Here is a 21083-nt window from a genome sequence, read left to right as displayed (position 1 = left end):
ATAAATGAGTTGAAACCGATAACAGCCTGGAAAATATAAGACATCTCAGAACATGGATTATAGTCAACAATCAGAAAATATGACTGATATTTATGGAAACAATCGGATTGGCTTCCCAACCTAGGATCCTTTTCTGTGCTGATTTGATTTCAGTATTCCAATCATTTATACTTTTTCAAAGCTCAGTTTCTTCTGATCATTCTGAGATATTGTAAAATAAAATACAAGCGAGTGTAGATTGTGACACAAAAATAAGTCTCGTTCCATTAAAAATGGGGTTCTTTATTTTGAGTTGATGGCAAATTCAAATTTGAACAGTGAGTCCGTTTGGCAATCAGTGACGACGACAGCTGCCATGGTTTGGATTATAAAAAGTAACAATAAAGCTCTTTAGTAAAACAAGAATCATTATTAACCTTATAAACATTCAGTTCTGACACAGCCACCAGGTAATCTGAATACCTTCACCTGTGGTTGGAAGTCACATTGAATCTTGGAAAATAACGCTTATACATCTCTATTCAACGTCGTAGCACAGAGAGCTGCGCAAAGGCCACTCAGGTGTCAGATGTCTTTTGAATGTGCAGAAATATATCAAATATACAGTATATGTAGTGTTCCATCACCAATACGGGACACGAAGATAAAAACGAGTGTAAATAGTGCTTCATACAAGCTCAAAAGTAGCATGCAAATTCTGTATAATGCCCTTTTATCCATTCTTCAAGATTCTAATCTGTAGAGAATTTCAAACCAAAACACATTATGCACGAGTACCTCTATGTGTCTTTATAAAATAACACAGGTTAACTTATTTTATGAACAATTTTTCCTTCTTCATCCCGCTCATCTTCTGTTTGAAACGCAACACGCGCACCTGCTGCTGCACATGCAAAACAAGACATGTTGGCGTTTGACCGGAGGAGCGGCGAGTGTGAATCTTCACTCTGTCGGTGCCGAAACGCTCATTTTTACGGACCTGGAGGAAAGGATTCGGAAGAGGAGCATGGAAGGACGGCCGACAGGAGGTCTGGCCTCGAGGATACATGATGACACAAGGTCAGCTGAAGGTTATTAGTTCATAAAACGTTTCTGGGGCTTCACTGGAAGATGAGGACTTGCTTTATATGCAAGAATCAAACAGAGAGGAAAGAAAAAAACAGCCTGTAAAGTTTCAGGTTTAAAGAAAACCAAAGATCCCAAACCAGCGGTGAATGATCAAAGATGGCTGCGCTGTATGCAGATACTTGAACAAGAATGTTTTTACAGTGTAAAACAAGCCCCCATTTCCTTCTCCAAAATACCGACTCGGCGTTTTTATACTGTGAAGCACCAGGAAATTAAACGATATGATAAATAAAATCCTTTCCAGCCAACTAATTCCAAGAACCTCCCCCTGCACCTAAAGATCAGTGAAGATCTTTAATCTATGGACACACAAGTCAAACCAAAAACTACGTGAACAGAGTGTGGACTCTCAACGGATTTATGTGGATTTTGCTGTCAGGATAAATCCATGGTCCAAACCAGACAGATTATAGCCTTAAATAAAGTATAAATTCACGTACAAAAACTGCAACCTGCTGTGTTTCTTGCGTGTTACACAAAGAGCACGGCTACAGCTTTAGAGATAGAAAGCCAAGTAAATCAAGCAAATTAATGATGTTTGAGCAACTTTTAAATATTTAAAGTTTACGGAAGACAAATAATTTGGTGTTAATCTGTTGATTAAATTGTCTTGAATGAGCATAAAAATGATTTCATGAATGCGATTTTAATAAAACTGTAACCTTTGAACTTTAAACAAATAGTTCTGAAACAGAGCTTTTTGAACTCTCTCAGCCACCGTTTCTTTCACAAAATAAAACTAATCCGAAAATGTACAATAAATTACTTAGATTATGCCATTTTCAGGTTACTTTCATTAAAACATGCAATTTTTGTGGTACATTTAAATACAAAAGATACATCGCACCCACTAAAGAAAGGCTTGTTTCAAACTACTGAAGTCAAAAACTGGAAAACAAATAAATAAAAATCAAATACCATTTTGACCCAAGTCTGCTTACAAGGCGGCGCTCAAAACGGCATCAGGAATGATTCTGTACATTTGATTTTCAATGGAACAGGAAGGATTTATGGAACAAACGACAGAGCAAAAAAACTTTTTTTTGATTATTTGCATGTAGCCTAAAAACAAAATTGTGACGTCTATTCAGAATTAAAACAATTTGTCTGCAATTTGTTTGCATCAGATAATAAAAATACTGTATCTGCATTCAATTTATGGAGCATGCAAATTAGAAGAGAGTAAAAATCTTTGGTGAAGAGGCCAAAATAAACATGTAAATATATCCACAAACAACTGTCAGCCATCTGTACATAATTAGCATATGCCCTTGGAGAATTTAGATTCTTAATTTCTATGTGAAACAAAGATTCAATAATGCAATCTATTTACAAAGAACGAGTACTTTTATACATAAAATCCTGTCTAATGTACAATACTTACAACACAGCACTGAATCATCGAGTGAAGAATATCATACGTGACCAGGCGTGAAGTCTGATGCTGGTAGTTCCTATCATCATCATCATCATCATCATTCAAAGAAAAACATCATAGCTGCAGGTAAAGGTGTTTTTTCTTTTTTTTGAAAATGCAGTCAAGAAGGAATCATCAAGAGGATGCTTGTTTTTGGTTTTTCGTGGAAACACATGGCATCGATCTGCTCTGTGAGCTGCTCTGAATTCTTTATCACAGCGACAGGATCGAGATCAAACACAGCAAATAGCTTGTGCTAAAGTGTCCATGCCTCCCCGCTCTCGCTAGGAGGAGACAGCGGTCGCTGCGGTGTCTCCACGCAGCTGAAGGACCATCGACGGCTAAATAAAGGATGGTGAAACGCCTCTACTCTCCAGTCTGATTGAAGTGAATGTGCTCACCGGAGCCTCTACCAAAACCGGCACCGAGTCCAGCCTCCTGGAAAACGGTCAAAATGCCCACTCCAGGTTTGGATATGAAACAACAACTCAAAGACATCTCCAAATGTCTTCAAATTTCCTCTCTGTGGCTTCGCGGCGTCCGTCTCTGGTAGCCCTACTTCTTAGCCAGTTGGAACGGATGCTGACCCTTTGAACATAGGTGTGAATAGACTTTAATCACTTCAGAAATGCATGCAAAGGCAAATCAGGGATGCATGAAAGGTTAGCGGTAGCGTAGCCCATCTGTATACTAGTGGTCTTAATGCGAGGTACGTCAGGCTTTAGGAGGCGATCGAGTCGTCGAGCAAGAGAAACCTCGTCCGGGCTCGCTTGCTCGATGGGACGGTTCACAAGCCGTGCATCATACTTCTACTTCCGTGGAACTTTAGTCGCCTCCAAACAGAAGCAAACCCATCATAAATGTATATTTAATCATTAGGATTACGGGGAAACGCTAAAGGACACGCGTGGACGACGTTTAAGACCAATGAGGACAATGGAGGTCAGTGAGACGTGCGTTAGTGCGAGGTAACGGGTGCAGAGTCAGGACACAATGAAGGCTTTATTGCTGACAAAGACACAACAAGAAATCTCTCAGAGCAACTTCAGATCCGGGCAGAGAAAACACAAACGAAGCTTCGTCAAAGAGCAGCATAAAACGGACCGAGCTCCGCTCCGCTCCGGCCGGTCCGGCCGTTTCTTCAACACTGAGTCACCTGGTCGAGTTAATGAAGTTAGCTGAAGCCAAGCTTCTCCATAAAGGACTGGGGGGGGGGGGGTAAGTTGTTCCTACAGTTCTTCTCCATTGTCCAAGCAGGTTGCAGCTTTCTCCATGAGAGGATGAGACAAGGCGGCGTCGTGCCTTATGGGTGAGCATCACCGTTTCCGGCTTGTACCCGGATTAGGAGACTGACAATCTGCAGTTAATACACAAAGTCCGGCAGCCGGAAAGCAGGAAAAAGGCCGCCCACTAAAATTTGGCAAAACTATTTACAAAGAACTGAATCCAGAAGCGATTATATGAGCAGCTGCCGCTTTCCTGCTACAGTTAGTCTTCAGGAGCTTTCAGGCCTGAACTTTTTTTTTTTTTTAGCTTCAAATGGTTAAGAGGTCTTTGTTGACACCCTCCTCCAGGACACCAGCGTTGGGTTGGGACTTGTATGATTGTCTGGAACACTTAACTCCTCGGTCTGTGGGTGGCGCAGCAGATTTAAAGTCAATCTGCTAACCTGCTAGCAGATCTCTTTTGCCGTTCGGTGAAGATCAAACGTAAAGCTTTAGCCGGAGTCAAAGTGCAAAGTTGAAACAGCTTCCTGTCGTTTTGACCCACTAGTGTGTGTTTTTCAGCACTTTATCCCATAGAGGAGGATTCAACGAAGACTTTTCAAAATGCAAACACAACCTTTCCAGCCCACAACTCAGTGCAGCATGGTCTATTACAAAAGAACGACGTCATACAATAAGTTAATGAGCATTATCCAGTTCACATTATGCACAAATATCATGCAAATGTAGCCGCATTATAATTTGTTACTGAGCGTGTCATATTAAAATAATGTAAAGATATAAAAATCCAATACATACACTGTCATATGTACTAAAATAAACAATCTGTACAAACATTTGACCTTTTTTTCTTCTTTTTTTTAGGATTTGTTTTCCGTGTATAACAGAATGGGTGAAAGTAAAAAAATAAATATCCTATGTACAATCACACAAGCCGTTCCGAAGTTACTGTCACTGCAACGACAAAACAGAAGATGCAATGTGAGTTCAAAAGACGCTGGCGGCGAAGTTAGCGTTAGCCAACGGAAAAATGACAAGGCGCCAAACTCCGGGACTTACTTTATTCCAACATCCCGGTACTGGTAAGCCATCGTCTCCCTGCAAGAATAAAAGCGGCGCGTTAACCAAGTCGGCACTTCAGACGTGAACGCTGAGCATGCAGGTGCACGAGGCACGCAAAGGCATTTGACCAGTTAATCACACGTTAGCTCAGGGTGCTTCTGAAAAAAAAACACAGACCTAAACTTCATTTTACGTAACGACAGAACTGACGGTGAATCACGTGATGCATGTCGGGCCAATGAGCAGATTAGAAGAAGCTTTCTGAAAACGACAAACCGTGGACGTCTTCAGAGACTCCTACAACCAGCGTACGCCAACGCCGTGTTCCGGATTTAACTCTACGCCCCAAGAAAAGCAGGTGGAAAACCGCGAAGCCTTACAAACCGTGCTGCGTTTCATGCTCACATCACGACGGCTTTAAACCAAATACATATTTATTTCTATTCGTTTTCAACACCCGTGGGTTTTTGGCTGTTGTTGCTGTCTTTAAGATGGAACGCAAACGGTGCGCCATTCAAGAGACGATGCAATAAGTAAAGTCCGTTAACAAGTCACTGGACGACCATCAGTAGAGTTAAGCTCATGCACAGATCTCGCTTTGACTCGTGGGAACAGCCTGACGATTCTTCGCTTCTCAATCGAGCTGTTTCTTCGGTTCTAAAGGGCTGGCATGGAGTTCTGGATATTTAACCCGGTGGGAGTGCTCGAGGTCGTTAAGTCTTTGAAACCCAGTCCTACGAGTCTGTCTCCTCTGGTCTAAGTGTGAATGACGAATGGCCCTCGTCCTTCCCGGCCTTTGATGTCCTGCGCAGCGTCACCTCCTCGTGGAATCCCGTCTCTCGTTTGTCTTGTCTCGTCTTGTCTCTACGTCTACTACACCAGCATCCACAGACATGAACTCATGCATCTGAGCAGCTGAGATGTGCTTAGGGATAATTAGAGGCATGCTGGGAAACAAATGAAGGGAAAGAACGAGCACCATACCACAGCACAAGGGGCATCCAGCCCATCCAGGCCTGGCAAGCCCGGTTCCCCTTTCTCCCCTTTAAATCCTCGGAAACCCTGTTTGTGAAATCAACCATTTAAAAACCAGCGTGGCAGCTCATGGTGGAGCAGCGGGGCGTTTCTCCACCGCTGCTCGAAGGCAGGAGGTGCGTCCTCTTCTGTCCACTGGGTGACTGGACGGTTTCCTAAACATGCAGGCGACCTGGAACCGACAGGAACCGGGCTCACTGGGTTGGCGGGGGGGCTTCAGGTGTGTGGCAAACGGTTTCAGGGTTCTGCTACCCAACGGGCACAAGGAACGGCCATCATGGTGCATTAGCCTGATGGGGTAATGGTCATTGGTGGAAAAAACGGATGGCAAGGTTTCAAGTCTGGGGGAGGTGTGAACTTCGGAAGAATCCCTGGTGTCCGTTCGGACCTGGGTCTGGTTTGAAGTGCAGAACTCTAGTTTTGACATGAACAAAAGGTTTGCAGAGCTGCACAAAGAGGGTAGGAAGTCAAGACTGGGCACTTTGGTCTTGGTTGGTGGCCCCCCCAGCAGTGGCTGCCTGGTTCCTGTCCGTCCCACTGAAAGAAAAGCTCCCTCAGAAAGAGTTGTGGTCTCTGGTCCAATTCCTGGTGAACGTATTTCCCTCCGGATCCCATCTCCTTTGATGTCTTAGATCTTTTCCACTAACCATTACATTTTAAATCTATTCCGTTCGCTCACGTGCACCGATACTGAGACGGATGACGGCGGACTCTTGGACCAAACCCTTTCTGAGGTTGATTAGAACCACCGAATACCAGAGCCAAAAGGAAGCGGACTTCCTGAATACAACTCTTCAGAGAAACTGAAGCGCGATGGGACCGCGTTGCATTCAGGATAGCGCTCCTTCCCTTTGCCTGCTGGTTACAGATCAGACTACAGACATACCAATGGACAGGGGGCATCTAATCCAGGTGCTCCTTGGTCTCCCTTATCCCCTTTGGCCCCCCTGTTGCCTTTCTTTCCCCTCTCTCCCTGCAAACAACAGCGTACAAACTTTAGTCCTCCTCATTAAGCCACACATAAAGCAAATGTTTGTTGTTTGCAAGTTTCATTTGTCAGATGTTGCATGAAATACTAGAAGTTACTTTAAGTCGATGTGTGTGGTGTGGCTTTACGCATGTTATTTCTTCCAGAAAACAAAATGATGATGTGATCACTAGTGGAAAAGGAAGGTAAGTAGAGGGAGTTAGGAGGGACAGCTTCAAGCCAGGGCTGTTGATGAGCAGGTTGCAAGTCCAACGCCGGATTCAGAACGTTTAGATTCGGCCGATGGATCTGGACCTGCCGGGTCGATTTGTTTTAATGGTGGAGGGAGCCTTTAAAGTGATGAGTAAAACATACTTTAATGAAACGTCGTTTTGATTATCATAAATAAAATTAACACGCAAAATGTTCTATCAGAACATGAAAATGATCCGGAGGCGTGGATTTAGAAAGAAAGGAGCGTACCAAAACGTCGGCAGCAGCTTCTCATCTTTGCCCGAGGTCAGCGGTTGCATTGTGGGTAACGTAGGCACCGGGTTCTCAGATAAGAGGCCTGGATCTGTTGCTTTAGCGGCGCTAAACTGGCGGTTTGGACACGAATCCTACGTTGTGCTGATTATATTACTGGACCAGTTTCACTGTGGTATAAACGCCTGCTCAGCACGAAGGCTGCGAAGGATCCGGCGAGGACATTCGAGTATTATGTATAGAGAATATAATGTGATGAGAAGAATAAAAGGCTGCCTGACTACAGTGTTCTCCCAGTGCTGCCTCAGCATGATCAGCACAGTCTGATTATCAATATAGTAGATTATCGTCAGGTTTAATACCTCAAACTTCTTCAGCATCATTAAGTCGGCTTCCAGTTGCATTAATAATAATTAAGATTCACCACATTGGGCAAATTAATTAACCTGAATGTTTAAAGCGGTGTGAAATCTCATTTAACGTTAGCAATTTAAAGATAATTAGCTTAAAACATGCAAGAGTGTAGCTAGAACCTTAGCGTAGCGTACGTTCTGACAGCCATGGGAGAGCACTGGCCGCCGTGTCGAGTTCAGGGGGTCAAGGGTTGGAGGGAATATGAATGCTTGCAAGGAAGAGGCACTGTTAAATAGGAGCAGGAGAAGTCAAGAGGAGGTGTAAGAGGAGGAAGATTAACCCAGGACTACATTAGAATGCAGGAGGAGGAGGAGGAGCAGGAGGCCAAGGTTTGTGAGAGGGAGAGAGGGCAACCCCGGCAATAAAAAAAAAAAAAAAAAAAGAGCCACGGGCCACAGAGCAAGGTGGAGGGAAGTGAAAGGGGATAGGAAGACCTGCGGAAACAAAGGAAGACAGGACAAAGAGTGAAAACACCAACACTTCGCCTTCAGCGCGTTCAACTGGACGTTCGGCGTTAGCGGCGCGTCTGAGCCACACACTGAAGGCATCGCTAACTCTGAGGCCAGTTGAACGTGCTGAGGGAGCTTATGAAATGTGAAAACTGAAAACAGATGGGAGTGGAAATATTAAGAGCGTCACAGGTTAATGGGAAGGAAACAGATCATTCTCAGAGGAAGGGTAAATGTGGACAAAGAGATTCTCCGATCGAAGCGACCTGGAGATGAAACATAGTTTTTTTTCTTTTAACATGGCATCGTTGGCAGTTGGGAATGATTCAGAATTTATTTGTGTAACAGTAATTTGCTTTATTATCCCAAGAGTAAACAAAGATGGACATCAATCTCATGTTTTGAGTGGAGAATCAGTCAGGATGTGATTAGCCTGCCATAGCATTAGAGCCAGGCTAGGCTAGGCTAGGCTAGGTTAGAGGTTTCTAACAAGCATCGTCTTATAGCTGAGTCGACTCCACATCGGAGCAGGTCAACGGATTTGTTCTTTAATACCTGAGGAAACAGATCCTATCGGGGTAAATTTTCTCAACAAAATGATTTTGTTTTTTGACACTTTGGACCCAGAAGAGTTTTCTAGTTTTTAAATATAAAAACGTTGATTAGATATTTTAAAACACGCAAACGTAAGACTGATATCCATCCCACAAATTCAAGTGCGACCTGAAACGACATTACCGTGTCAGCATTAACAAGTCTTTGATTAAAAACAAGACTTAATTGGAGAATACTAAAGAATCAGGAATTTATTCTCATCCGTTTATTCTAAAGTGCATTTCAAAAAGAAAACCACGACGAAACAAAGACCTCAGAAAATGTGAATTTTTCCAGTCAAAGCCGTCTTTCCTGTTTCATCTGGTTTTCTTTTCATGCCCGATATCAAAGAGAAAATCCTCCTAATTAACAGATTCTGTTTAATGACCGTCACAGTTTTCCTCGAGTGATTTATTCAACCCGCAAAGAAGATTCAAAATGGCACAGAACTGATCTGTGGATTCAAATGAAATCGAATGTGTAGCCAGAATCATGTCCAAATGTCGTCTTACCCGGTTCCCTTTGAGTCCTTGTGGTCCTGCTATACCCTGCAAAATGTGTGAGACGCCACATTAGCTGATATGAATAGGTAGGGATGCGTCTCCATCATCTCAGAGCAGTAACGGCGACCATCATGTCAGCATTTCACCTAATTCATAATGAGAGAACTTCCCAACAGCGTTTGAGGTCAGAACGAAGGAAAAATAAATGAAGTTTTACTTCACAAAATACTTTGATTGCCTTTTCTCTACTTCACAGGCTATATAATCTGTTAATCTGTCCGTGTCAGATTAATATGGGAACTACATAGGGTTTACAGTTCCAATATACAGAATACCATATTTGTGCTAGATTTATTGAATTGGATTACTCTTTAAGGAGTAACCCGTAATCAGATTACTTTTACAATCACTGGTAGTGACGAATATTGACTTACAGGGATGCCTTGAGGCCCGATTGGTCCTGGTAATCCGGCATCTCCCTTTTCAGCCTGCAGCAATGACAAAACACCTTAAATGGATTCTCCTAGTGTTTTAGAAGCGATCCAATCCTAATCCGTAACTGATGTGGCGTGATGGACGGACCCAGGATGGATGCTAATACCTTACTCACCCTCTCTCCCTTTGGTCCTGCTGGGCCCGGAACGCCTGCTGGTCCTATTAGACCCTTTACAAGAGAGGGAGAACAAATACCGGTCAGCAGAAAGTACTAGAGTACCAATATCAATAAATACTTCAAATCAGAAAATCAACAAGCCTTCCGGCGATGCCACACAGGAATTGTCCAGGGACCAATCGGATATCATTGCTTTCTACCAATCTGTTGTGACACCTTGATCGGTGACGCAGCAGGCTTGTTGAATTCCTGTCCAAAGCGTTAAAAAAGGAAGGAAAATGAATAAAACGGCAACAGCTGCAGTTCTGTCTGAGTATAGCAGCCGGGACTGGAGAGGAAGATCTCGCGTCTCAGGCGTATCCAGAGCGCAACGCGCCCTACGGGATGCAGCCGCTCGGATGCAGCCGCTCGGATGCAGTCTAACGACATGTCAGCATGCACGGCCGTCCCTGCATGCTCTTTCCGGATGCTCCGTAGCGACGGCAGCTTATGCAGCCCGCTGCCGATACAGCGACAAGGAGGGGGGGCGGGGGGACTGTTGGGATTGAGGACTGAGGATTCACGTCATTGTGTCCGGTGCCAGACGGCTTCAGGTCACATGGTGGGCAGTATGGATGAGTCATGTCGGATCAATTTAACTTCCATTAACTGAAAGGGACGCGATGCTTACAGCTGAAACAACGAGGGTTTTCTCGCTAAAGTTGTTAGCGTATCGTGTGCTAATTAAAAAAAGTCTCGACTCAAATAAATAGACTTGAAATAACTGTATAAATGCAGCTTCCTGTGCGTCCTCAGAACCCAGCGCCAAACCGTTCGGAACCCACAGAGCTACTCCGTGAAGGAAGAGGCGGGACAAGCAAGCAAGACAAGGACAAGGACGAGCAGACATCAAGCAAGCTCCCGCAAGGGGTTGGAGGAGGAGGTAGAGGAGGAGAAAGAGGAGGAAGAGGGTGAGGGGACCAGAGCAGGACTTGCACCACTCACCACTGGACCTGGTCTGCCGTCTAACCCATGAGCCCCCTGTATAGCGTTGCATATAGTTAGAGAGCAGAGATGATGATGATGAGAGGAAGGGTGTGGGTTTGAGATGGGGGGAGGGGGGGGGGGGGGGGTGAGTGAAGCAGTGACTCAAGTGATTTCAAAAACATTTACAGATGATGACAAATGATGGGTGATGGAGGTGAAGTGAGTGACGGTGAGCAACATCTACGGGCGACGGCGTCGTAAATCAGAGTTACGCCTCCGGAAAGGCCGGGCGATTTAACGACGACAAAGATCAAACGTCTCCTTCATGTTCTACAAGCGGTCGAACATGAGAGAGTCCAATCCAAACCGGGGCGGGAGGCGGGGTTTACCGCCGGGGTCGCTCTCACATTCACGCCTGTTCATCGACACGCATCAACACCAGTTAGCTGATGATGACGTTGAGACAGAAGCGTTTAGCTTCAACATTTAAAACACAAAAAACGCATGCAAATACAAAAAAAAAAAACACGAAGCACGACCGAAACGCCGGAAACGATGAACACGATGGAGTAGCATTTATTATAAAACAAAATGTTTTTCGAATGTTTAAGAATATCAAAGGATATAAAACCCAAAGGAATGAAAACAGACCAAACAGAATTTGAATATATTTTACATGAAATCAAAGTGTGGACTTGTTTAGCATTTAGCATCGAGCCGCCTGAACTCGGATTAAAGCAATGTGACGAACTCCACAGCAGAAGAGACAGGAAGTCTGCTGTACTTACAGGAAGTCCAAGATGGCCTCTGTCTCCCTTGTCACCCTTCTGACCTGTGGCTCCCTTCTCTCCTCTGAGGCCTAGGCCTGGTTCTCCCTGAGAGGAGACAGAACTCCTTGCTATCCCAGAACGCTCAAATGTAATGCAAATGAAGGAAAGCGGATTTTATTTTCAGGAAATATTATCTCACCTTAGGCCCGGAAAGTCCTTGAGAGCCCTGGACGGAACACGGAGGAGAGGAATTACATAGTTAAACGACAATGAAGCTTTGAAATGATTTTTAACAGGAATATAAAAAAAAAAAACCATAATTAATTCTACCAGTTTCTGCATTGAATGCGGATTTAAAGGGTTAAATGTTCTGTTTGACTCACTGCTGGCCCAACTGGTCCCGGAGGTCCCGGGGGCCCTGGAGGACCGTAAATCTGAATGAACACAAACACAAACAACTCAGACATGGTGCTCATGTGTGCTGCGCTCATCTACCATAAAGCATCGATCAGACTGATCAATAAATGACTGACCCGTACCATTTCTGACCTTCCCCCCTCCCCGGCGTCGCCTTTCTGACCCTGTAAAAGCAGGAAACAAAGACACAGAAGAAGAGGAAAATAAAAATGAAATAATTTGGGGGTAAATCCAACCAGTTAAGACACTCTATCCAGACCGATGCAGGCTGAGGGGCATCGCTGCGTACCATTGCACCGGGTAATCCAATAGGGCCAGGGGCCGCTGTGGCCCCCTTTTCACCAGTAGGGCCATCTAAACCCTACAGAACAAGGAAGATAGACATCACGATAACTGTGGAGGGGCTCAGCTCACTTCAGGGACCAATAAGTTGATCTTAATGTTAGAAAAAAAATGTTTGTCATTTTTATCCAATCTTAATTTCGACCCTAATTAGTACAGATTACCTCCATCAGATTATTGATCCTGTTTAGACTATGCTCCCTGACCCGTCATGAAATTTTCTACAGTTTCTCCGATCACCTCATATTCTAAATATGCTCTGGATTAGACAGAGGTGAAAAGCAGCTGTACCCAGTTGATACCCAGTAAGGAAACCAGGATCCTATCTGTATTTTATTTGTGTGGACACCTGCTAGTCCGTGGGCTAGCTTCAAAAGAGCAGCATCTTCACCCATCGAGGTTCACTTGTTGAAATGGAACATCCTATCTAGAAATATTCTAGATGGTGTTCTTAAAGACACAAACTAATTGTCATGCTTCCATTTCCAATGCAAATTGATTGGCTACATTTATGAAGTGCTCACGAACAATTTAATCAATATCTTCTTCGCTGTAGACAACTCATCCTACTCCAGAACAAGCAATCAGAGGAGCAACATTAAGACAAATTTCTGTCTCGATGGTCTTCAGGGGGCACGCCTGAGATATCGGTGAAAGTTGAACTGTCATCCTTCGGGATTCTTCCACATTTGTGAGTCTCTAGCTAAGTAATAAGGGGTCAACCAGAAAACCAAGGCCCCCCCCGTCTGGATAATGACATGGCTTTGGTCAGGGAACCCCAGCCAGTGATGTGATGTGGTTTAAACCCATTACTCACAGGTGATCCAGATGGACCCATGCCTCCTTTATCTCCCTTGGGTCCTGGGAAGCCCATGGCACCACCCTCCCCACTGGGACCTGCAAGACCAGCAGGGCCTACAGGTCCAGGCTCTCCAGGCTTCCCTCTGGGTCCCTGGAAACGCAAGAGGACTCAGTCGTACCTCGTGATGTTGCCTTCACCTAGCTTGTAGCCCCATTATAGATGGGGCAACGCTTTTTACCTTGTCTCCATCCAGTCCTGGAGGACCTGGGAGGCCAAATTCACCCTTAAGAGGAAGAAACAAACAAAAAAAATCTCTGAGAAATGAAAGCCATTACCACAAAAATAACATATTTGTGAGCCAGTGTGTTATGAAATAGTGCGAGAGCATCAAGTGTGGATTCTAAAATCTCCTACCTTGGGACCGGGCATTCCAGACGTCCCAGGGGGTCCAGGTAATCCAGGGGGGCCCTACGAAGACAAGAGACCACGTCACATAACAGAACATTCAAAGGTTGCGTGTTTGGACATGACCATAATAAAGAATAGAAAATATCTACCATCAGAGGTATGTTGCGAATATCCTGCAAAGACAAACAGGCCGTTTGTGATTATTTGTGCTAAATTTCCATTAAGAGATGAAATTAAACTGAGCGACATACATTTTCATTGTTTTGGATTTCGGCCTTTCCTGGCTCTCCCGTCGGGCCTGGTGGACCCTAGAAGGTAAAAACGATTATTTCATGAACCCTTTCACGACTACTGGAATATTAACATGTTCTGCGCCTCAGTTAGGACTTACTCTTGGTCCAGAGGGGCCTGCTTCCCCCTAGTGGTGAAAAGATGGTACAACACTTAAACTCAAAACTACCTGCATTTGAACCGCATGTTGAAATGAAGGTTCCTCACCTTCCCTCCCTGGCCGCCCTTGTGTCCCTGTAATAGAAACACCAAACTGTTTTTTTTTTTCACGCTTTTGTTTGCTGGACATTTATTTCCATGACTATTTCCCTTTACCTTGTGTCCCATTAGACCTGGCAGTCCCGGTGATCCTGGCTCTCCTTTGATTCCCTGGGCTGTGCTGCTCGGCTCACCCTTCTCACCCTGTCATTGGGGACAGCAGAGCCTCAGCTGTATGACTTATACTGCTAAACAGATCAAATGTTGGGGTAACAAATGTCGTTGTAAATCTAAAAAAAAACAATCTTTAATGGACCCCAGCAGTCTGAATGAACCTCTGAACTCAACACACCTATGGAATAATCAAAGGAATGGCTGGAATATAAAAAGAAGAGACTTTTTATTTCATTTCTGATGTCACAGCTGGAAATGACCATTAACCACGATTAAAGAAATCTCATTAGAAATTGCTTTTCCCTCAGCTGTCATCTTCATCTAAAAATCCTCATCGGTGACATGGAAAACGCTCCTGCCTCGGGGATCCCGCCTTTAGGATGCGCCTCCAGAGAAACGGGTCTAAGAATGCTGGTTTTCAGCTACGGTGGGATTCTAATCCTCAACTTGCTCTTCTTCCTCCTCCTCATTAGCTTTGCTCTGAGCAGAAATGTCCTCTAATGATATCTTATCTCTATGACTCGTGATCTCAATCAAGATGTTGATGGAGACTGAGGTTTAAGTTAGAGGGGGGGGACAAAACACAGGCAGTAAACTTGAAGGTGAATTCAAATTAAGATGATTTTGTCAGACGTTGTTTCTGCACACGCCCCACAGAACAAATCACAGTGAAGAAAGTTTCTGAAAAGCCATTCTCAGATTCGTTCTGCGTCAAAGATGCCATGTGTGAGTGACGTTAGACGGAACCGGCAGCCAGCAGCCGTTAAAAAGATCCCAGCACGCCAGCAAATGCCAAATGAAGACAAAGTGATTAAACACACTTAAACGGTGATGTGGCGTATATCTGGCCTCAGAGACATCCGGTTAGGCGTAAGGATGACTGAGAGAAACACAAGCAGGCAGGAAGGATGCTCATTCCGGTCCAGGCCTACCCTGTAGCCCCTCTTGCCGGGGATGCCAGGGATGCCGGCCTGGCCCTTTAATAGCAATGGAAGAAAGACATTTATGACCGGCTAAATTAAATATGCAACACGCGCTACATAAACGGATCAGTGGGCGGGGGGGTTACCTTTGACCCAGGGAAACCTCGACCGCCCTGTGATGGTCCGGAATGCATTCAGGTAAAAGGCAAAAGGAAAAGGAAGAAGAGGAAGACGGTTGCTGCATGTGCCAAAAATCATTAATGCAGTCCAGGAGATAGGAGGAAATTACAGTAAGACGGAAACGGCTTAGAAATGACACACCGGAGTCATCGTTTAATCTCTGAGCGTCACTTCCTGTCTGTCGTTGCCGTTTCAGCGTCTGTCCCCGTGTGCATTACTCTGTCCCGTTTCACCAATCGCTATGACAACGGCATCCACATTGTTTGAAAGGTGCTATCCTGCATAAGTCAAGACTGACTGATTAATTGATGAGTGCAGCGTGAGCACATTATCCCACGAGCATTCCTAAAAAAATCTGCAATCCTCAACTTCCCTTGTGGCCGCCGGGATTCGCTGCATCATTCCGACGCCGCCGTGGCCGTGTTCTGAGTAAAGCACTTTTCCAAGCCGATGTTCTCATCACGCTTCCAGAGCTGTGAAGCGGAGGTGGGAAGGACCACGACGGGACAGCGTGCCGAGCAGGCGGGCGCTTGCGGTCAGATGAAAGCACTCCTGCTTCCCCTCAGGAGGAGATGAGTGGTGACGGCTCGAATCGCTTCGATAGAGATGCTCGGACCCAGCATCTCGCTTTGATCTACGGCTGCTCCAATCAGCTCGCAGCATTCTTCTCTGGTCACTTCAAAAGCTTGTCCCGCGCCCGCCATGCTTCTATTTTAAGGTCTCTCTCGGCCTTTCTGTGACTTGCAGTGGGTGGATCCGTCACATCGGCGAGCCACGGGCTGATTGATCAATACGAGTACTTTCCACGCGGCCACTAAACAGCGGAGCGGTATGCGCGGTAACAAACACACAGGATTACGTTTGTTCCAGTTTGTCGCTGTCGTTTATACGCAGCACTTTGAAGGGCCTTGACATGAGTGGGACGATTTAAGGAGGGCCTCCAACAGAGTCGAGGTCATTTCCTCCATAATCGCATGTTTAACGGGACAAAACTGATCTCTGAGTGTCGAGGCACACGTTTCATAAACTGACAACATTCATCGGGTGTTAATAAATGTAAAGCTGTCTGGAATGACGGTGAAAATATGGAAAGATGACAAAAATAAAAGCCTACAGCTGTGACTCCTCCCATGCTTCCCTTTTTCCCCTCTGTATGGATGGATGGACAGATATAAGTTTTACTTTTCTCCTCAGCGAGGTGGGCGATGGGAGAATATGCTCGCTGCCTTCCGTAATACTTTCTCCAGTTGGGTCGCTCATTGTTTTTCATTTGGAGTGAAAAGAGAAAGACAAAGATAGCTTTTCATTTAGCCAAAGAAGTGTGGCTATTGGCACACGCTCTCCCCCCCCCCCCCCCCCTGAAATATGCTCTCCGTTGACGTCTGCTGCTGCTCTCATTTCCCACGGGGAAAGCCGAATCAAAGGCAGAACTTATTGGATCGGACAAATGCCGAGGAATAACAACTCAGCACGGTGACAGATGGGCCGAGGTCGGGAGGTGGCGGTGGAACCGGCGCACTCACGGCTAGACACGGGCCCGTTTCCTGCAGAGAGCTTCGAACCCAACGGCGGAGGTTGAGCCGAGAGAAGTCATCATTTGTGGTTGGCCAAGCCGACATGAATAGCTATTTCCTTCACCACGAAGCCGTCTCTACCTGGCCCATCCATTTCACTCTGGCATATAGAGGACCAGCAGCCAGAGTTCTGACATTATATATAGAACAGATATCCCCCCCCCCCCCCCCCCCCCGGGCTGATGGACGCCACAGATACTGAGGCGACATAACAGATTAGGGGATCTAGCATTGGAGGAGTCTGTAAAAGCGCTTTCCCTTTATTATAAAAAATAAGATAAAAGCCTTTCCAGATTGCGGTTTCCTTTGGATACCAGCACAAATGCTCTTTCCTTGAAGTTTTATCCTCTTTACCCCCCCCCCCCTTTTCTGTCCATATGTGAGGCTTAATGGGGAAAACACACACACGCTGCTACTGCCATGCTACCACAGCCAATGGCCGAGCCGACGGAGTCCATCAAAGATGGCGTGCAGAGAAATACGTTCCGTAAGGATTTCGCGAAGCGGGCACCGAGACAAGGCTCGCCTTGTTTTAATAATGGAAGAACCTTTTGGCTAAAATCCCTGGAAGCGCTGATTCTTCCCTCGTTGGAGAAACAGCACACCGATTTGAACTTTGGATCAAAGGTGCAATAAATAAGAGACGCTCACCTGCGGGACAACGACAAATTTCAGGGTATTTGTTTAAAGACAGAGAAGAGCGTGTCAATCATTTTTCAAACTTTTGAAGTGCCGTTCCATCGTCCAGCCTCCAGCAGAGAGGTCGCTAACCTCGCCGTGCATGGCTAGACCTCGACATGCTACACACGCACAAATCATTCGTCCGTCAGAGTGGACGGAAACTTCAGCTCAGAGGCAGCGGAAGCAGTTTTAACCAAGGTGGAAATCAAAAGATGTGCAAAGGCTCAGGGGGAAAAAGTGAGACGTCGGTCTCGACATGGACTGCAACAAGAAGCTTCTTTGGATCTGACCAATCCCTGAGGAGTAGCGGGCAGCACATAGACTGCCCTAAGATTGTGGGGAATGGGGGGTGGAACCCTCAGACGCATCACGTGACCGCGGTTGCGCCTTCACACGCACGGTCGCTCTTTCCACCAGCCTTTCCGACACCGTACATTCCGTACAACATAATTCGCACGTACGCGTCGGGCACAAAACGCTAGCGGCTGGGGCCGTAACCCACAATGCCTCTGGAGTGCTACAGGTCCCGTCCTCTACAACGCCTCCAAGCCGTCGTCACTATTGATGCCGTTTAATGTCGTAGTTTAGTGTGGACCAGTTGCTGTGTGTCCTCTAGAGGACGTCCGCTAAGCCATGGAAAAGTGGAGGACAAGCACGTGGCGACTGTCGCCCGCATAACTCACTTTGACCCTTTTGCACAGATCCCAAGCCAAGGTTGGATACTTTAAGCCGTCTTCAGCATTGCTTGTGTGCGTGGCTTTATTCATGCCCGTTGGTTCAACACTAAAGGAGACTATGGTGCAACAACCCAACAAATACAGGAGAGAACGCCGAAGACATAAATGTGGCTGCCGAGGATACCTGCATCATTCTGCGAGGTCGGGCTCGGCGTATTTTCCACATCGGCTCTAAAGCATGACCTAAGCCTCGCCGAATAGCTCTTACAGCCACTGACCTTCAGAACAACACCGCAATAGTAGAAAGTACAGCCTTCTATGCGGGGGGGGGGGGGGTTAAAGGTCTGGAACAATGCAGCTAAAAGGTTAATGCACGAGGACAGGCTGCGTCCGCTCATCTCACTCGTGCTCCGATAAAGCACAAGCCTTCCGATGGAATTCTTTCCGGTGTGAATGCTGGCTTTACGTTTCCATCGATGCCGTTTTCCTGCTGGGTTCGGTTCCAAGCCCAAACACAGAGTAGAATCCGAGACCCGACTACCAGACGTCTAAACTTCTGCGCAGCCATCATCAAGTAACATCTACGAAAATGACCGCAGGAGGTCTAACAAAGAGCCCGAAACAGAACACGGCAGGTGCAAAGAGAAAATAATCACCTTTGAGCCTTCGTGACCAAGTGGGCCGACCTCCCCTTGATCGCCCTGTTGGAGAGACAGGAAGTCAAATATCAGCGACGATTCGCAGGAAAGACTGGAAAACAAAGTCTTTATTTATCAGAACTACTCAAAAAGTCTTGGGTAGTCTTAAGAGGAATCCCTTCTGGGCTCATCCAGCGTGAGTTCGAACTTTTTTCATTTGCATTTGCATCACTTTTCACTTTCTTTTGTTTCTAGTTCTTACAGGATGGACTCGGTTCTTCTGGCTCTGTAGAACCTGCAGATCCACGTCTGTCCTATATGTCAACTTTCTAAAACACCAGCCGACTGGATTCTGTCGGTCTGATTCCATTTCAAAGGTGAAACAGGGAAGGGGGCTCACCTTTAGTCCCGGCAGACCCGGCTCACCCTGCAGAGATAAAACAAAAAAGTGTGTTCAGACAAAACACGAATGTAAATGCAAAATTTGGTTTGATTAGTATTTTATTTTGACAGCTGCACAAAAGAGCAGGCTTCACTGGAGGACTTCAAGCCCAGCTCCCCCACCCAGCCGTGCTTTGGCTATGATTGGTCAACCTGAAGTGAGAACTCCTTGTGTGGCGTTTATAACGACTCTCTGAGCTCAGGAATCTGCCGTGCTCGTTTTAAATAATCCATGACAATTGAAGCGCCGTGTGGCGAGCCGCTCATCCAGTTCAAACGGAATGTGCATTGTTGTGCAAGGTGCTGCCGGTCGGCGTGGAAACGCGGCTTGTTTCATTTGGGCCGGAGTGTGTTTGTCTGTATTTCGCTGTTTGGACAAGAAGACAAATGTGTTTACCTTGAGTCCTGGTAAAAGCTGCAGAAACAAAGCAGAAAGGTTAACGTCACGCCAACGAACCTTTACTGATGACAAAGTTCTAAGAAAGTAAAAATGGGGGGGACTCACTGAACCAAAGCTCACCCTCGGGTCTTTCCCTGGTTTACCCTGTATGAAGAGGACAAAGATCTTTACAGCAAATGAACACCCAGGCTCCCTGGCCCGCCTCACGCAAGGCCGATCATGGCTCCAAAAACGTCAAATGGCGATTGAGATGTATACAAGTCAAATTCCTAGACCAACTCGGACTACGACTCACTGGTGGGCCACTGGCTCCGTTCAAGCCTGGGGTCCCGGGGGGTCCGGATGGCCCCGGTGGTCCGGGGGGTCCTTGCAGTCCAGGCTCGCCCTGCTGAGAGACCTTGAGTTACAACCTGCCTTGCTGGAGCGAGCCTAGCTCACACGGCCATGCCAACACAGCAACATCACACTATACGACATGGGGGGGGGGGGGGGGACGGACGAGAGGGCAGTTAGCTAGGGAGCAAAGCAAGCGGTTATAATGCTTGAGCACAAGGATTGTCTCTTGAACTTATGAACTCTTGCATGGGATGAAGTATTCTTAACTCAAGGTTCGCATGTAAGCTCCTCCGGGGGTTTTATCTGCTGACATGGAGCCTTGGGGCAAAGGTTTCCTAAATGCCCAAAGGTACCCCCTTGATCCTGGGCAAGGAGCCTAAATCCCTGAAGCATTTCTAAATACGTGACATCAGCTGTCTGTGAAACCCGAAGCAACTCGGAAGCGGTCAAAGTCACGGAGAAGGAGTCGGCGCCGATGCCTCGCTTTTCCAGGACTTGTCAAAGATACTCCAGCCATTCCACAGAGGATCATCTTTTTTTGTGAATGCGCCTGATTTCAGTTCTTCCTGCAGCTAATTTGACGAATGCTCGCCGACAGCAAAAGCACAGCACAGCTCAAACGCTGAGAGGAACTTGGCTGCTACGCATCCTGAATCTGGTTCTGCTTTGTGTCGTGCCGAAGAATTCCCACTAATCATTAAAATGTGACTTCCTGATTGTAACACGCTAATATTTGTTTTTGGTAAGACATCTGCAGATGGAAATACCCATTTACTATAAAAAACGTTTGCATGCGTCTTCCATCAGTGTGTTGATCAACGTCCAGGTGACGCTCCTCCACACAGATGCGTTTAGTCCGTGTCAGAAATCTGCATTTATTTCACCATCCAATGTTTTCATTCAAGATTTACAAATTCTTAAATTAAAATTGACATTATTTTTCCACCGTTGAGTTTCGACTATCTCTAAAC

General features: G+C 45.9%; 1 protein-coding gene across 1 annotated transcript in view; it reads right to left on the bottom strand.

Moving 5' to 3' along the window:
- Nucleotides 1-3100: 3100 nt before the first annotated feature.
- The window catches only part of col13a1 (collagen, type XIII, alpha 1), a 58617-nt gene continuing 40634 nt past the window's right edge, over nucleotides 3101-21083 (bottom strand). The window contains exons 14-37 of the mRNA XM_068741114.1: nucleotides 20072-20164; nucleotides 19897-19920; nucleotides 19774-19791; nucleotides 19336-19362; nucleotides 14098-14124; nucleotides 13991-14017; nucleotides 13851-13907; nucleotides 13749-13772; nucleotides 13606-13659; nucleotides 13430-13474; nucleotides 13207-13341; nucleotides 12337-12408; nucleotides 12170-12211; nucleotides 12014-12064; nucleotides 11830-11856; nucleotides 11649-11735; nucleotides 10879-10914; nucleotides 9892-9945; nucleotides 9716-9769; nucleotides 9291-9326; nucleotides 6755-6841; nucleotides 5818-5895; nucleotides 4831-4869; nucleotides 3101-3133 (exon numbers count right to left, since the gene is read on the bottom strand). Of these exons, the coding sequence (XP_068597215.1) occupies nucleotides 3101-3133; nucleotides 4831-4869; nucleotides 5818-5895; nucleotides 6755-6841; nucleotides 9291-9326; nucleotides 9716-9769; nucleotides 9892-9945; nucleotides 10879-10914; nucleotides 11649-11735; nucleotides 11830-11856; nucleotides 12014-12064; nucleotides 12170-12211; nucleotides 12337-12408; nucleotides 13207-13341; nucleotides 13430-13474; nucleotides 13606-13659; nucleotides 13749-13772; nucleotides 13851-13907; nucleotides 13991-14017; nucleotides 14098-14124; nucleotides 19336-19362; nucleotides 19774-19791; nucleotides 19897-19920; nucleotides 20072-20164 (1227 nt within the window). The remainder of the gene's footprint in view (nucleotides 3134-4830; nucleotides 4870-5817; nucleotides 5896-6754; nucleotides 6842-9290; nucleotides 9327-9715; nucleotides 9770-9891; nucleotides 9946-10878; nucleotides 10915-11648; nucleotides 11736-11829; nucleotides 11857-12013; nucleotides 12065-12169; nucleotides 12212-12336; nucleotides 12409-13206; nucleotides 13342-13429; nucleotides 13475-13605; nucleotides 13660-13748; nucleotides 13773-13850; nucleotides 13908-13990; nucleotides 14018-14097; nucleotides 14125-19335; nucleotides 19363-19773; nucleotides 19792-19896; nucleotides 19921-20071; nucleotides 20165-21083) is intronic.

The sequence above is a fragment of the Brachionichthys hirsutus genome, chromosome 7 (assembly GCF_040956055.1).
Source record: "Brachionichthys hirsutus isolate HB-005 chromosome 7, CSIRO-AGI_Bhir_v1, whole genome shotgun sequence".
Taxonomy (NCBI): domain Eukaryota; kingdom Metazoa; phylum Chordata; class Actinopteri; order Lophiiformes; family Brachionichthyidae; genus Brachionichthys; species Brachionichthys hirsutus.
Note: the sequence above shows the minus strand (reverse complement) of the source record. Positions and strands in the feature narration are given on the sequence as shown.